This window comes from Drosophila gunungcola, assembly GCF_025200985.1.
Source record: "Drosophila gunungcola strain Sukarami chromosome 3L unlocalized genomic scaffold, Dgunungcola_SK_2 000003F, whole genome shotgun sequence".
In the NCBI taxonomy this organism is placed as follows: Eukaryota; Metazoa; Arthropoda; class Insecta; order Diptera; family Drosophilidae; genus Drosophila; species Drosophila gunungcola.
In genome coordinates this window covers 2,683,641-2,700,921 of record NW_026453179.1, presented here as the reverse complement: position 1 = coordinate 2,700,921, position 17,281 = coordinate 2,683,641, and the positions used below count along the sequence as shown (strand labels likewise).

Sequence of the window (17,281 nt, the reverse complement as noted above, 5' to 3'; positions counted from 1 at the left end):
ATTCATTATTAAGATCTATCAAATTACCACAATTAAGTTAAAAAGATCATTTAAACGTTTTCCTCTTTTTAACCGTAGAATTACGTTCAAAATTCATTATACTACATTTTTTTTATTTCGGAATAATCAATTTTGATTTGTTTGACCTCAATTTGAAATTCATAAGTTGCTTTGAAAATTCATTTATTTTTCAATCACAATAATGCTGCTATATGTATGTATAGGTACAATCAAAATTAAACTTCATAATATGTACAAGCTGATGTGTATAAAATAATATTTTTTATGACTACTCCAATTTGGCACGCTTGGCTTCATTGCTAAAAAAAAAAAGTTATTAATTAAATATATAATATTTAGTCTTCATAACCTACTAGAGCATATTGTAGTCTGCTTTGCCCGCTCTGCGGGTACTCATGTATTTGGCATGGGTTTGTCCATCCAAATAAAAGCATTTGACTGCCTTATCCTGGAGCATCAAGTCGCGCCAATTAAGCTGGAAATACAAATTTTATTTACATCATAGATAACTTAAGATATCCTTGCAAACCCACCAAAGAAGCAAAACGCTGGGGATTTAGTTCGTAGCTATCACCAATGCTAATCTTTAAGGAGGCAAAACGCTCGCACCAGGGCCAAATCATATAGTCCAGCATTCCCGGCTGGGAACCGCCAAAGAACTGGGTTCCACGTTGCTTCAGCTCCTCCTCGTAAATGTCCAATCCGGCATAGTGGTCAGTGTCGCCCAGCTGGGCGGGATTGTCATGGAGCACCAGGCGGTAGAAGGCGGTGATAAACTGCCCAAAGCGCTCGATAAGAATCTTCTCCTGGGCCTTCTTCAGCGGATCCTTGGGATACAGGGGCACCTCCGGATACTTTTCGTCCAGGTAGTCGCAAATGATGAGCGACTCGATCAGCACGGGATTCCCCGGTTCATTGACCAACTCCAAAGCCGGTACCTTCGAGGAGCTGCTCACCTGCGGGAACCACTCGGGTTTCTCGCGAAGATTGATGTAAGTGTCATGGTGCGGCACGTTCTTGGCGTCCAAAACGAGGTGCACACGGTGTGCATATGGGCAAAAGCGCATCGAATACAACTTCAAGACCCCATCATCTGGGAATATGGGCTTTTCAGAACCTGCCAGAGCGAATTGCATATTAGTACACCAAATGGGATTAAAGATCACAATACTAACCCGTGGTTAAATGCTGAGTATCACTCATTTTGGCAAAGAAAAATAACAAGGCAACAAATCAACTTGTTTTGATGTTTGGAACTTATCGATGTTTGATTGCAAAAGTAAAGGTGGCTCGATAGGTTAGTTGTGACAGTGATTACAAAAGTATATTAAACAGACTAGAGTGTTGTATTCAAGGTAAAGGATTTGCACTGAATTATTTTAATTTAACATAGTTTACATTTTTAAAAGTTAAATCCAAATTTTGAATATATAAAACAATAAATTTGGCATTTAATATGAAGTAAATGTAAATTTCTCGTAAGTGTCATTTTAGCTTTTTAATTTGTATATTTATTTAAGTAGTTTAATTTTAACTTTACTTTAAATTCATAAAAAAGTGTTTTTTTTCCGGTTGAATTTGAAACAATAAAATATACCTAAAAAACCACCTACAAAAATACCAAAACGTTTTATTTCGCCCAAAACTATAGACGGTCACTCTGCACTAGCCGCCTATCGATAATTGTTATAAAAAATTGTTATAGTTGCGGATTTTTTGTGTTTGGCGAGTGTGCGAAAAAGAGATGGCAGCGGCATATGTTTAACGTGTCCGGAGAATGTTTACAGTTAGCCCGCCGCTTGCGTAATTGAGCCCGTGTTGGTGTTGGTGGCCCTATCCGTGCAATATTCCGCCTCTCCGGTCGGATTATCCGTGTCAAATCGAGATTATTGCAGCGTAATTGACATTCGGCGTCATCTCGACGACGCCTTTAATTCACGCCCATCGCATCGGCTGTAGCTATAGCCCCAGAATCAGCCAGCATTATCTTCGATCCCGCAATCACACTAGGAATTGATAAATACACCCGCTAGTCCCTTTGAGTGTATGTGTGTGTGATGTGCTAAACAGTCCGGTAAATTCACTGGTGAGTAGTGGTGCAACTATATTAATTAACCGTATTCGTGATTAAACCAAATTTAAGTTTAGTATGAGAAATGCATGCGACGGGCCCCCCATTCTACCACCCACCGCCCACCACCCACTCGTATTTATTTATAGCGGGCAATTTCCATGTGCGAGATTTTGACACCCGCTCACTTACATACTCACACTCACACACGCACACAGATGCACACGTAACTACACTAACATTCAGCACGTTTTTATGCTATTTTCGATCGGCATACTTATAGTCATGAGTATTATCTATACATATTTCAACGCAATGCCGAATGCCATTTCCATTCGCTATCTTCAGAGCCTAATTACCCAAAATCAGTGGAATTATACGTAGTAGCAAGAATGCTTATCTACCAGTGACGGGGCTGGAAAATGTTCTAGAGGGGTCTATCCAAACCTTGAATATCAAGAAAACTAGAGCATGTTTTACGCAAAGGGCGCAGTCAGCCATACAAATCAAGTGATATTACTATAACGATTGTATCACCAGTAGACAGCATTTCTTTTTCAATTTTAAAATGGAAATATTTAACCAAAGATTCTAAATATGTAAATACTTACACAGCTTTTGTACGTTTTTTGTTGTAATTTGTACTCATGGCAATATAGAACACTTTCCGCTTATGCAATCAATAATTCATAGAAAAATTTAATTTTGTTTCCACGAGTTATTATCTGCCCGACCCCCTTATTCAATGATTACGTAACATAAGAGCACTTGTGTACAAACAAAGGTATAAAATACCTATTTAATTGTCAAAATTTAAGTGAAAAAATTTTTATATGTATATATTTGTCTACTTTTTTTTTATAACATTTATTGTTTAATATTTATAGACTAGTAAGTAGCTGGAATATCTTTGAACCATGATGCTTAAACCCCTTTTGAATCGCCACTGTTTTTGCCACTGACCCATATATCAGCATATGTTTCTTTCGTACTTTTGGCTGCTTTCCACATAGTTTTTTTTTGTTCAAAAGTTTAGGTGGGTGCGTGAATCATAGATAATGCTGGTTGTGGCCAACAAAAGAATCCTTATCGACTGAACGGTTCCATTTCTGCATTCGCCCACAATGCCGCCAATCAATTATTCACGAGTCAGCGAAATTTGCAAACTTATACTTGCAATATGCGATATCAACCACAATTACCGCCTTGCAACCTGGCGCCGTCAGCTGAGGCAGCCAGCCACTCGATACGGAAAACAAACAATTCTCTACGATCGTTTCGATGCCCCCAGATGAATTATTTATCGCTAATGGCCAGCCCTTCAACATCAGTTATGTGTCAGTCGTTGTACTAGTTGAATATTAAACCGCCAGTCCACGTAATTCAGCAGTCGACGAGCAATGCAAGGTCAGAGCCTCGTCCCGTCCGGATTCGAACCAATCGGAGCGGATCCGCAACATTTCATTCCGATTCCGACGTGATCGACCTCTGCAAAAGTCGGGGTTTTATGTTAGTGCTTCTATCCATCCAGAACTTCGATTTTAATTTGTTGGCTGTCACATGACCCTAGGTTTTCATATCTTCCAACAAAGAGTCAGTCTACTGAAATTTCACATCAAGCTTTGAGCCAGCAATTTACTGGCATACCGAAAACGTAAAAAGATAATGCTCAAAGGTGTGTGGGTATGTTTGGGTTCTTAGGTACACACACATTTTGCAGGTTTATTTGCCTGAACTTTCAGGTATGAAATTCGTTTGTCGAGAGGCCAAGATAAAAGAAAAAAACTGAGGCAGGTAGAGGGCATTTCTCGAGTGTAGATGTAGATGCCTGGTTGAAATTTCAGGTCCAGCAACTGGAGATTGCGTCAGCATTTAGTAAATATGTACATTATAAACATATAAATCGTGCGAGAAGTTTTACGAGTTAGTTCCCAGGTTTTTGCCGGCTTTGCACAAATTCAGGTTGTTATATGGCGAAATTGTGATATTTAATAGTGCCGAGTCAGACGAAGGTTCCAACGTGAAGATATCATGTGAAATTTATTTCTATTAAAAGTGACTCATCAACATGGCTGCTTTTTTTATGATTTGTACTTTGAGCGATCGCCTGTGAAATTTCAGTTTTAACGGGCAGTTGCCATAATGAAATTAGATTATGCGACCTAAGCATTAATGGGGAATAAGTTTCAGGAAATCTGAGTTTGTGAAATTCGAATACGTTGACTCAGACTGTGAGCGAACTTCACAATTTTGCGAATTAAACCCTCGGAGATGTTATGTGAAGTAGGGAATGAGTCGAACCCCTGTGGCCACGTTTATTATTTGTGCGGCCGGCTGTGAAATTTAAGCTGTTATCGGTTTATCTCAAGACAAATTTTATTTTGCGTACCGATCGTAAAAGGCGTAAAGAGTTCCAGAAAATCTGAAATGGACCAGCCAGTCTGCAGCAAGTAAAACCCAAGTAAAACCCACCCTCCATATGAAATTTCAGCTGTTGGGTTTTTGCGAAAAATTCTCTTGTTCGGTAAAGGAATGAGTTAAGGATTGGATTTGTCTTAACTATTGGTTGTCATTAAATTTCAGTTCAGGAAAATTAGACACTATGTGAAACACCTTTTTTTATTCAGAACAGAGTTAAATGACTTTTCCCCACTATTAAAAGTAATAGCGGTTTTTTCTGTAAGTCAGCAAAACTCATTGGAGATATCATGCGAAGTTTTGTGCAGCAGCGAGTTCAGTGACTTTCTGACTATAGCATTGTCACGAGGCCTCGAACACACCAAGTGGAGATGTTATGCGAACTCAAATTGAGTCAGCAAAAAGTCAAAGTAGAAAAAAAGGCATAGACAGAAAAATGGTATACATGGCCGGCCTATAAAAACAAAATCAAATAAGGGCCACTACATATTTATGAAAAACATACTTATTTTTTGTTAAATCTATCTATTTATATAAATAATTCTAAAACCTGAACAATATTGGCATAGAGAAAATAGAACTCTTAGAATGAAAATCTGCTATTATTTTATATGGGTGTATTTTTAAACATATTTGTTGTTTACAACAACTTCTTTTATATTTAACTTAGTGTATAGCATTTATTTGTATTGTGCTGTGTTTGAACACAACTGCTTCTCAGAAACCCAAAAATATATTTTTATTTAAAGTTCCTGAACAAAAATAGATCATCATTTTCCGAAGCAATAAACAAGAATATATATATTTTATATATGGATATTAATTGAATTTCTTGATTGTTTGTTAAGGCAGCATTAATCTTCATAGTTTAAAGATTTTTTAATAAGATTTTGATGGATATTTTAGCAGAAAACTGTGAAATGTTTTAAAATTAAATTTTGTTGTTGAGCCAATTTATTGACATTTTTTATTAATTATAAGTTATTTAAAATTTAGCCATGGTCCGAAATCAGCCACGCCCCGTCCAGTTAGTACGCCTTCGATGTGGGTATGCTTTAATGTGGTCCCCGTCATATATACACACTCACTCAATTAGCCAACAACGAGACTGGCTTATAAATCGAACCGCAAGCGACGCGCGCCGCTCAGTTGCAAAGTGTGTTCAAAGCTCGCTGGTTGGTGGTTCTGCGGATCGCGAATCGGTTCGGTACGGTTCAGTGTTTCCCAAATAGAACTCCATTCGGTACGATCTTCATCCAAGTTGTGTTTAACGTTTTCCAACAACTTGATTATCAATGTGTGGACTGAAAGAAAGTGAATTCAATTGATGACCCTCCGCTTCAAAAATTTTTGGCATTGAAACCATCATAAAAACGAGCTCGTTAAACATTTTTCTCCCAGTGGTTTCATTAAAATCACGCAAACAGAATTTAAATGAGACTTGATTACAAAAAAAAAAAAAAAGAAAAAAAAAACAAACAAACCGATATAGTAAAAAACGAAATACAAACGAAACAGCCAGTCAATGGCGGCAGCACTTGACCAATTGACTGAGTTTGCAGGATTGATTGGGAATATTTGCCGTTGAATTGGGTCTGATCTGATTTGGGAAATTTGTATGCAAATAAGTTGCCTCGTTGATTGGTTTTTATTGCCTTGAAATTAAGTTTCTGCCTTGCGGTGATTGCTCGCGAATCCCTCTGGCAGTTTGGCAGTTTAGCAGTTAATTTCCTGAACAAGTGCGAGCTTCAGCCTCAACCTTTAACACTTAACCCTTCGCCAAGGCGACGTGTGTCCTTGTCAATGCCGCGGGTGCAATGACAGCCCGCCCACTTCCTGCGACCTTGACGCGCGACCCCCCCCCCACACTCTTTGAGTTTATGCAACAAAACAATGACGTTTCTATTATTACCCATAGTGTTTTGGCTTTCGCTTTTATTAAGTCGATAACCAGCAAGCCACCCACGTGTAAATACATACATAACTACATATGTATCTACCTGTGTCGTAAATTTTCGCCAAAGTTTTATCAATAAATTGGTTTTCAATGCAGGACCGTTGGACCAACTGCCCAAGTTGTGGCATTAATGCGCAATTGCAAAATTGTCTAAGTCCCCCCACACACACACACACACACAAGACAACAACAAAAACAACAAGTAGTTACAGCCAAGTACAATAACAAACTAATTTTCAGTTAGTGGGGTGGAAATTTCAAATGCCGCCTGGCAAATTTTCTTTTTTGGCGCGTGCCACTCGTAGTTTGCTCATCGAAGAAGCCGCATGGCATCGACTCTTTTAGCTCCCGACTAGGAGCTGAAAACTAGTTACCTGATTAATCACAATTGGTTGAATGTGCTAAAGTTATGTAACTTTTATGCGTTGACTTCTTTTGTTTTTTGAAGTGTTATCATCAAATTTTTACAGAAATCAAACATTTTGATTCTGTTATTGAAAGGCATATAAAAAACCACACAATATGTGATTGCAGCTTTGTGATTCCAAAAGCAAATGCTTTGATAAGAAGTAGGAATTTTAAAACAGTAAATTAGTATTTAGATTAAGCAGATTTTTCAATGTTACAAAAATGTCTGGACATTTTAAAATTGTCTGTATCAGGAGTGATAACAGCAAAACTACAATGACTTCCTTTGATATTTTTGTGGCTGCTTTGTGCTGTGCTGCGATAAATAAATAAAGTAGATTTGTGCGACACCATATATACTTCTAATAGAGATAAACCAAATACTTAAGAAGTTTTTAAAATGAACGAAATTATGTTTTAAGCTAACCATTTATATAGCCAAAAAAACGCAATGCTAAATACCATTTCTAAACTGTATGAAGTGATCTACAACCCAATTGCCATACCAGCAGAACTCTTTGTTTATCGTAGACAACGAATGCAGCGAAACCGCCCATTTATGGCCATCTTGGGGCACCTGAAACCAGTCTGTCGATTGGGCTGCTGCTGCTCCGTTGTCCCATATTTGGAGGTGTCGATCCACCAACGAACGAACGATCTTGAACTTCCGCTTTGGTTCGCTGACTATTTTGGTTGTGCAATGGGCAAATGGCTTTTGTAAGTGCCTTAATGAGTGTGGGATGTAACAAGGGGCTGGCTGACAGTAGAGAGCCCCATAAACGAATTTTAATCAGATAGAATTCCGTGTTTTGTGTTGGTTTTCTGGGTACTTGTTTTCGTTTTTGGCTAATCTCTCTAACCGCCTTTTCTCGTTCAATTCCAGATCGAATTAAGCGCGCCAATTAACAACGACTGACTGAGTGACGAATATATATAATGATCGCGGTGGATCTTGCTGGGCAGTAAACCGAAACGAGAGTCCGAGTCATTAGCATTACACCCAGCAGGAGTGGAAGTACCTTAGGAAGAGCAAGAGCAAGTCGGGCCTGAAAATGGCACGTCACATTATGGCCGTTTGCGTGGTGTGCCTGCTCTGCGCGCACCGCCTGCACTGCCAGGATCACATCGAGAGTCTACTGGGCCCGGCGCTGGCCATGACCCACGGCCAGGAGCAGCTAAACGCCCGCGTCTATTCGAATCTGAGTCCCTCCAGCGAAACCACCGATCGGCGGCAGCAGCGATCCGCTTCTGGCGACGACGACACCCCCGACTACAGCACCAGTCCGCCCTCGCGGAGACAAAAGCGTCATGCTGGCCACGACCACAGCGTCGAGTCCCGCCTCCCGCAGATCACCCAGTACTATCTTGAGCAGCTGATGGGCCAGAACGAGCTGATGAACAGCAGCGTATTCGATGGCCTGCTCCAGCAGCTCAGCCTCCACTCGTTGGTCAGTGGGGCAAGTGAGGGAACTGTGAGTATATGCGAAAAGCTAATCTCCTTTTTATAACGAACTAAACCTTGTTTTTCTTATTTTCCCCCAAGTGCGTGCCCGCTAGTCGGCTAGTGCATCATGTGCAGCCTCACGATCATTATCATCACCACCAACACCATCATCAGGAGGAGGATGAGGAGCACAAACAGCTGCAACCCAACAATTGCACACTCAGCCAAAATGGTAGCAACTCCAGTGTCATCTGCGCACCCCTGCTCAACAATCACACCCATCCCCTCAGCGAGGAGGCCAAGAACTTTGCGCTGAGTGAAAAGGACTTGCTAAACCTGTGTCCGGTTCTTCTCTACGAGCTGAAGGCACAGAGCGGCGGATGCATAGAGGCCTCAGTCCTGGCCGACATCGACAGCACGGAAATGCTGCTGGAGGCGGAAAAGGACAAGGATATGTTTTACGGTGCGTGTTTTACGGCACGCTTCCACATCCCAGCTTCTCTCTACTTATCTTCCTTTTCCTTCCTTTTTAGTGTGGATCTATGCCTTCATTTCGGTGTTTGCCTGCGGACTCCTCGGCTTAGTGGGCGTGGCCATCATACCGTTTATGGGCTCACGCTACTACAAATACATCATCCAGTATCTGGTGTCGCTGGCCGTCGGTACGATGACCGGCGATGCCCTGCTGCACTTGCTGCCTCATGTGAGTAGAGCTGATAACTGCGTCGGTTTTACCTCGGCCATGACTAATGTTAAATTCCCAACCGACAGTCTCTGGCAGGCCAGGATGAGCGGGGCATGATCATGAAGGGGCTGGGCTGTCTGGCCGGCATCATATTCTTCTATGTGACGGAGCATGCGCTGACCATGATCTCCGAGTGGCGCAAGAGCGTGGAGAAGAAGGAAACGAAGAAGCCGTCGCGGGCGAAGGTGATGCGGGATCCCGACTCGTCGGTGAACAACTCGGTAGCCGGCGACAAGATCTGCAAGCAGAAGTACAGCTCGTATCCGTACTGCTACGACGAGATCACCATGAACAACAAGCAGAGCGAGTGGATGCATCTTCCCGGCGACGGTGTGAACTCGACGGCGGGCGCTGGCGGAGATGCTGCCTCCGCCTCGGAGGTGCGCAACGGTGTGGGCGACCACGATGGCTCCAGTGACATGGCCGCCGCAGCCGAATCCCTGCTCTCAACGCTGCACACGAACTGTGTGGAGATGAATCACCACAATCACAACCACAAGCACAACAGCCACCAGCAGAGCCAGGAGGGCCAGGACAACAACACCATTGTCACCGATCTGGACGGGAATGCTGTGTACGCCTCGAACAGTGCTAAGGAAAAGGAGGGCCGTAACGATCATGTGACCGTGATCCTGCGGGAGCACGAATCCTCGCATCACGGCCACAGCCATCGACATGGACATGTCCACTCGCCGCCGGAAACGCTCAGTGCTGTGGCGTGGATGATCATCATGGGCGACGGGCTGCACAATTTCACCGATGGCATGGCCATCGGCGCAGCCTTTGCGGAGAACATTGCCGGCGGTTTCTCCACCTCCCTGGCCGTCTTCTGCCACGAGCTGCCGCACGAGCTGGGCGACTTTGCCATCTTGATGAAGGCGGGCATGTCGGTGAAGTCGGCCGTCTACTACAACCTGTTGACGGGTGTCCTGAGCTTCATCGGCATGATCTTCGGCATTGCCTTTGGCCAGTCGCAGGATGTGGCCCAGTGGATGTTTGCCGTGGCGGCGGGCCTATTCATCTACATTGCCCTAGTTGATATGGTGAGTTGTCTGGCACACCCTTTGCTGAATATGTTCACTAATTCATGGTTCAACTCCTTCTGCAGATGCCCGAGATATCGGCCTCGCACAAATCGCTGGGCCAGTTCCTGCTGCAGATACTGGGCATGCTGAGCGGAGTGGGGATAATGCTGGTGATTGCCCTCTACGAGGGCGATCTCATGAGCGTGTTTGGAACGGCGGGAGGCGCATCGCTCCAGCACGTGCATTAATCACATAACTGAAATTGTAACCAACCGCAGCGAATCTTGTAGCGTATTATGTGAATTGCAGCGAATCTTGTGTATTAACTGCATTTTTCCGCCAGGCCTATAGGACCTCTTGAATTATTATTTTTTGTATAATTTGATTAGATTGTTGTTTACCTTAGTCCACAGAGTTACACATAACACATAACACAACCACCCACAGACACAGCCGGTTGGCGCTTATCAAACGCATTTGTTATCCAGTTTATGAAACACACAACCACCACACACACCCACACAAGCGACGCGATTCAGCAAACTCGTTTTATTTTCGTTCCTAATTTTGGCATCTGAACTGCGTTCGAGTCGACTTCACACACGATTTAATATAAGATGTCTTACAATTGCCTAGGTTATAAAGTGATCTTGAATTTAGAAGAAACCAATTGAAAAGCATGTCTAGAAAGTTGCTCTAAAACGACACACGCGAGAAACAAATAACAGAAAATTGATTGGATTGGATCCGTATCCCAAAATCCATTAATTTCCGATCTTATACACTGAAAGCAGAACCTAAAAATTACAATATATATATATATATTGTAGAATATGTATACATACATATAGTTTTTGTATTTTGTAGTCTATAGGGTGCGCACGTTTACTTTATGCGAGTTTGACATTCTAAGCCCAGAATTAAGAGATGTCCACTGTTATGATTTCTGACAGTACTTAAAATGACTCTAACGCATATGTTTTCCACTTTAGGAAATACACAAAACCATTTAAGCTTAATTTATTATCGTATTTGTAATAAATTGAAAAGATTATTAAACTGCACCCTCATGCATAGTTTAGATTTTCGCTACCTCGTAGCGCCTTCGTTTAATTATGATTTTGTAATAAACCAAGCTAAAACAAAACCGATTACTTCGTTCTTTTTTGAGTTTCATTTTTTTTAATTGCGCACACAACTAACACGAAAGTGATTGTGATTAAAAATAAGTAACTAACATTTGTAAAATGGTGCGACTTGCGGCACGTTCGCCCTTAATGACTATCCCACACACACCGATCTGCACACGAAGCTATCACTTAAACTGAGCAACTAAAATATTTTATAAAGCCACACTATGTGCTACTGAGGCAGTAAAACCTACATTAATTCTAGCTGTAAGCTCTGCGACAACTACAAACAGGAAACCAAAAACAAAGAATAAAGAAGTAAACATATATATACATATACACACTGTGCTAAAGGAACTTTTGGAGAAATGGATGTAATACTAATTACTTTGGTGATATCACGCAAAAGGCAATTGAAACAACTAACGAAATAATTTTACAATAATGTATTGATAAACATGTTTGTAAGTAAGTCGTGTAAGTGTGCACCAGCACATGCAAATGGCGCGTATTTTGCTAAATTTTTGTTTATTTTGTAACGGAACGTAAACACTTTTTAAAATTTCAAAATAAATGTTTTTCCACCTCAACGTCATAAAAAAAGTGAGATAGCGGGTGCTTTTGAATTGGGCGGGCATAGGTAGCTATCGATAACAATGATGGTGATTTGCGGTGAGATTCTTATTACAACACTTGGTATTTAACATTTTTTTTGCGTTCTTGTGGTGGGTTTGTGTTTTGCAGTGAAATGTTAGCAAAACGTCGAACTAACAGCGGAATGTTAGCGATACGAAGAACTAACAGCGAAATGTTAGCGAAAACCCGAAATAACAGAGAAGACGGATACATATCGATAATCTCTGCCAAACATCGATAGGACCGATGTTTTGAAAATATCGATGACATCGATGACTTCTTGGCATCGATGTTTCTCCCCCTCCACTCTTTTGTCAACACATAAATTGCAAAATGCGGCCTACATTTCCAATTCTGGCCCTTGTTTTGTGCTTCCTGGCGTGGAATCCCTGCTCCGAGGCCACCGGCAACCTGAGTCCTGGGGCCGTGGGCGTGCACCGACGCTTCGAGTACAAGTACTCGTTCAAGCCGCCGTATTTGGCCCAGAAAGACGGCACCGTGCCGTTTTGGGAGTACGGGGGAAGTGAGTACGAGTGGAAGACGCAGCTCCACGTCAGTTGTTTTGGCCCACTCGCTGCCGCTCTGCGGCCGTGGGTGCGAGCGAGATGGCGCGAGGCGGCCAAGTGTACACGCAGGCACTTTGTTTGGATTTCGATTTGGGCGTCTTTCCTGGTGTTTCTATAGCCACTACTTGTTGCTCTTCATTGCAGATGCCATCGCCAGTTCGGAAAGTGTGCGCGTGGCGCCATCGTTGCGCTCCCAGAAGGGTGCCATCTGGACGAAATCCCAGACGAACTTCGACTGGTGGGACGTGGAGATTGTGTTCCGGGTGACGGGACGTGGCCGGATCGGAGCCGATGGTCTGGCCTTCTGGTACACCACGGAGAAGGGCGACTACAACGGACCGGTGTTTGGATCCTCGGACCGCTGGAACGGTCTGGCCATCATGTTCGATTCCTTCGACAACGACAACAAACACAACAATCCATACATCAGTGCTGTGCTCAACGATGGCACCAAGCTGTACGACCATGCCAACGATGGCACCACCCAGCTCCTGAGCGGTTGTCTCAGGGATTTCCGTAACAAACCGTTCCCCACGCGGGCGCGCATCGAGTACTACAACAACGTGCTCACCGTGCTCATCCACAACGGAATGACCAACAACAACGATGACTACGAGCTGTGTCTGCGAGCGGATAACGTTAATCTGCCCAAGAACGGCTACTTCGGGATCTCGGCCGCCACCGGCGGTCTGGCCGATGACCACGATGTGTTCCACTTCCTGACGACCTCGCTGCATGCCGCCGGCGCAGGAGCACTGGAGCAGCCCAAGGTGGACAACCAGGAGAAGCTGACGCAGGAGTACAAGGAGTACCAGGACAAGCTGGAGAAGCAAAAGCTGGAGTACAAGAAGGAGCATCCCGACGAGGTGAGTGCCACGCAGGCAGCCGATAATGTTGGCTTATCTGTAAGACTGATAATCAATAATCGCATAATCCAACAGCACAAAGACGAGGAGGACTGGGAGGAGTTCTACGAGTCGGAGAACCAGCGCGAGCTGCGCCAGATCTGGCAGGGCCAGAGCCAGATCGCCGATCATCTGCGTGAGCTGTCCCGCAAGGTTGACGAGATCATTGGACGCCAGGAGACCACGTTGTCGCTGGTGTCGCGCAATGCCGGCCAGGCTCTGCCTCCGCCCGCCGCCGGTGGGGTCCAGCAACAACTGCCCGTTGGCGCCGTGACCAGGACCGATGTCGATCTGCTGCTAACCAACCAAAACGTACTGCTCAGCTCCATCCGCGAGATACGCCAACTTGTGGGCGATATCAATGTGCGTACTGATAACATTCAAACGAATCAGAAGCACGCGCCCACCGCACAAATCCAATCCACCGGCTACGATGTGCAAACGCTGATCGCCGAGATGCGCGATGGCATGAACCAGGTCAAGCAGGGTATCACCCACGTGGGCCAGAGGTGAGCATTACGTTAAGCAACAACTCTTCATTTCTGAAACCAGTTGTCGTCCAAGTCAGCATTTTATTCAATTAGCATGGCTAAACAATCATTATCAGCTACGTTTTTGTTTGTACGTTTTAAAGCTTGAGTTCTAATGTTAAACTAAACTTATAAAAGAAAACCCGATAAGAGTGGCATACGAGGAAATTATAAAGTCTGCAATATGGTAAATATAGGTTGTTAGAAATCATTTTAAAAATTCTACAGTTCCCTGTACTAGTTTAATTGTGTCAATTAAATGTTATTTAAATAGCTAGAAGTTGTGTAATGGACCTTGTCCTGAATACTAAATTGTTAACTTGTTCAAAATCAACATTTTTACCTTAGAGTTAATTTTAAGTTGTTCTTTATTCAAAATTGTTAAAAATGGTTTCATTTTAAGCAAGTGTTAGTAGTACCTTTTAATTTATTTTTATGAAACCAGTGTTTATAAAACCGGGTTTGCATATCTTAGATATGCGCAATAAGTCTATTATAATAGTGCAAAAAAAGAAAACTATAAAACCGAAAATACGATCTTGTAAGAGTTTTTCCGTTTCCGTTTTTTGTAAATGCAATTACTTAACCAATAAGAATAGGAGTTAAGTGAATACTAAATTCCTGAATTAGTTTAATTATTAGATAAAGTAATGTTTTCCAAAGAAATTATTTAAAAAGTTAACATATGGAAAATTTCATAAAAAAATGTTTCTCCTTAAAAAATTCTTATATGAAACATAAAACAGCAATAATGTTCTCTTTATTAAAATTTTCGTCACAAAAGTTTATCTTTAAATGGATTTTGGTCCTTTATTTTTTGTTATACTGTTATATTTTATGTAAATGGTTGATGTGCTTTTGAATGCTATGTTGTGGTTAATAATACTAATACGTTTTCAAAAAAAAATTTTCTTTACAGATTGGGAGGACCACAAGGAGCAGCGCAGGTGGCCAATTGTCCCACGGGCAACTGCGTTGGAGTCACATTGTTCCTAAGTGTAACCGTTGTCCAACTGCTGCTAGTCTTTATCTACAACGTGTTCAAGTGAGTATTGATAAACTTTTGATACAGGAACTTTAAGTTATCAATTTTTGCATTATTATTCGTTGCAGAAACCGCAGCGAAGCACAAGCGAAAAAGTTCTATTAGGCAAAATCGCGACTATTTGGGATCGTAACGAGCAAACAAACACACAAGCATACACCCACACAAAACATGAGGAAACACATTCGCACACCTGACTAGACAGCAACTACAATTAGTTAAAATGAAAGATTTAAGACTTCTGTGTACCATGCTCTACCATTAGGTATAATTGTTTGTTTTTGATATAGAAGTCTGTTTTACAAGTCAGGTCCCGAATACAAATTCAAGTCGTTACTTAATCGAAGAGAGAACAAGAAATTTGAACAATGAATAAGCCTCATGACAATGCCACGCAATACAAAACGAAGAAACCGTCGAAGAAGCCACAATACAAACTTCCCTCTAGTAATAGCCCGCAGAAGATGTTTTTTATTGTTTAGCAAGTCAAGTCGAAAGTTTCACTCCATTCTCAACTCTGCATATCATGTGTGCAGGCATTTCTATAAAACAAAAAAAAAACCAATATACAAAAAAAATAAATAAAAATCGAAAAAACTATAAATATATGAAAATTCCGTAAGCGTAGCTAATTTTTATAATATCGTGGGATCGGCTCCCTAAAAACTGAATTGGCAACATAATTCTTTTTTCTATTTTCAAGCGCTATGGATTAAACAAAGCGACTCAGCCAACTTTTTTGTTATTTAGCCTGAAAGTGAATTTATGTAATAATTATGAAGAATTGTCAAACTAAGCTTTTGTTTTTTCGCATGACTTTGGTGCGATGTAAGGAAGTTTTCTACTGAATAATCTTAATATACAAACTGATAAATTATAAAACAATTGAAGGAAGTGTGTTTTTATATATGTTGTCCATTCCAGTCTCGATAGAAATGTTTAAACTGAAAATAAAAATCAATTTATAGAAAAAAAACCGTCACAAAAGTCTGTCCTTAACTGTCCAACTTTATCGCTTGGTTGTGCTCTTTTATTTTATTTTTATACTCCCCCGAACCCGAAATTATTTCCGCTGTTATCGACAGCGGAAAAACTATATCTCAAAAAGTCCTCGTAAGCATAAACTAGAATCCCTGTCAGTTGCCCATTCTCGTCCTCGAATCGATGACAATGCGGCAAAAATGGCGCCACTTGGTCGCCAAAGTGCGTGGAGCTGGGGACGAGTTGGGTCCTGGTGAACTTTGCCCGTAAAATGTAACTGCCATTGGTGGCATTGTGGGCAGGTCCTCTGTGGTTTGAGTTCCCATTCCACTGCCCACTGCCCCCCACCCAAAAGAATAAAAACCCAGGAAAACCCAGCCAAAGATAAATGGACAGAAGCCAACGGCAGTCGCGGCCCATGCTATAAATTCACTCCGGGATCGGGGAAGGGGTTATGGCTATATGTGGGGCTTAGAGACTGGTGTGTGGTTGGATGGTAGCTCCGCTTATGTGTTCCGAGTCCTATGTACTTCCATTGCGCCGAAGCAGGACCAGTTCAAAAGGGTATTGGAAGGGGGACTTGAACGACTATTAACTTTTTATAACAGCCAATCGGCATGAGGCTCGTAAACAGAGAAAATGGTTCCATTCTAAGAGGGTTTTCACAGCAGGGATGGGACTGGTGCACTGTAACAAAACTTATTGTATAGTATAGACTCCATACAAGCAACTAAACTATAATATATTTTTTAGATATTTTGGTTAGGTTATAAAAAAAAGTCCTTTGCTTTCTCCATCTAGATAAAGTATTGTAAATGTCTAAGTTTAGTGTTATGCTGTCCAGATCAAAATAAAACTTGAACCTATACAATACAAAAATAAATTGACACTATTAAGACATAATTCTATCCTAAGATAAAATATACTAAATTAGCTTAGTTTATTTTCATAATTCTCAAGGCAGTTTCTGAATCTAAAATGATCAAAAAGATTATTTCTAATAAAATTATTATTGTTATTTTATATTTATTTATTTCTTTTCTTCGAAGTTCTTTTACTATGACTATTTTAAATCGAACTACGTATTGTGTTTATATTACAAAATATAGGATTGAATTAAAGCGAAATTGGTTTTAAAAATTCAAAGTTTCTTTTAGGTCCGCATTGTTTAAAATAAATAGAAGTCCTAGTTCGTTGTTAGAGAATTTACAGGAGTGGTAGAACCTCCTTTTTGTATAGGAAAGAAATGCAGGCTTGCAAAACAATTCCTTAAAAATGTACAACAAACCAATTTTACAATTTGGAGATCAGAAATAATTTAAAAAGTCTTTAATTTGAAGATCAAAAATAATTTAGCATGTTTTAGATTTAAATGTAAATGTTATGCTAGTAGGAACAA

At 41.4% G+C, this 17,281-nt stretch overlaps 3 protein-coding genes across 6 annotated transcripts; 2 read left to right on the top strand and 1 right to left on the bottom strand.

The window, feature by feature from the left end:
- Positions 1-166: 166 nt before the first annotated feature.
- LOC128258259 (pyrimidodiazepine synthase) lies at positions 167-1,352 on the bottom strand. Its single transcript, XM_052989783.1, has 4 exons — positions 1,197-1,352; positions 555-1,138; positions 375-496; positions 167-320 (listed from the first exon to the last, which is right to left on the bottom strand). Exons 1-4 carry the CDS (start codon positions 1,222-1,224, stop codon positions 290-292), a joined length of 765 nt encoding a protein of 254 aa, XP_052845743.1. The 5' UTR covers positions 1,225-1,352; the 3' UTR covers positions 167-289.
- A 323-nt stretch (positions 1,353-1,675) lies between these two features.
- Positions 1,676-11,236, top strand: LOC128258921 (zinc transporter foi). 4 transcript variants are annotated; one of them, XM_052990935.1, is made up of 6 exons: positions 1,676-2,107; positions 7,759-8,347; positions 8,419-8,782; positions 8,853-9,022; positions 9,091-10,107; positions 10,173-11,236. In XM_052990935.1, the coding sequence occupies exons 2-6, from the start codon at positions 7,928-7,930 to the stop codon at positions 10,335-10,337; spliced, it is 2,136 nt and encodes a 711-aa protein (XP_052846895.1). In that variant the 5' UTR covers positions 1,676-2,107; positions 7,759-7,927; the 3' UTR covers positions 10,338-11,236. The 4 variants fall into 4 exon arrangements, with proteins under 4 accessions (XP_052846895.1, XP_052846896.1, XP_052846897.1 ...); XM_052990936.1 differs by lacking the exon at positions 1,676-2,107 and adding an exon at positions 5,619-5,753; XM_052990937.1 differs by lacking the exon at positions 1,676-2,107 and adding an exon at positions 5,668-5,717.
- Positions 11,237-12,131: 895 nt separating this feature from the next.
- On the top strand, positions 12,132-15,877 carry LOC128258922 (protein ERGIC-53). Its single transcript, XM_052990939.1, has 5 exons — positions 12,132-12,378; positions 12,566-13,287; positions 13,363-13,835; positions 14,776-14,901; positions 14,970-15,877. Exons 1-5 carry the CDS (start codon positions 12,189-12,191, stop codon positions 15,004-15,006), a joined length of 1,548 nt encoding a protein of 515 aa, XP_052846899.1. The 5' UTR covers positions 12,132-12,188; the 3' UTR covers positions 15,007-15,877.
- Positions 15,878-17,281: the final 1,404 nt, after the last annotated feature.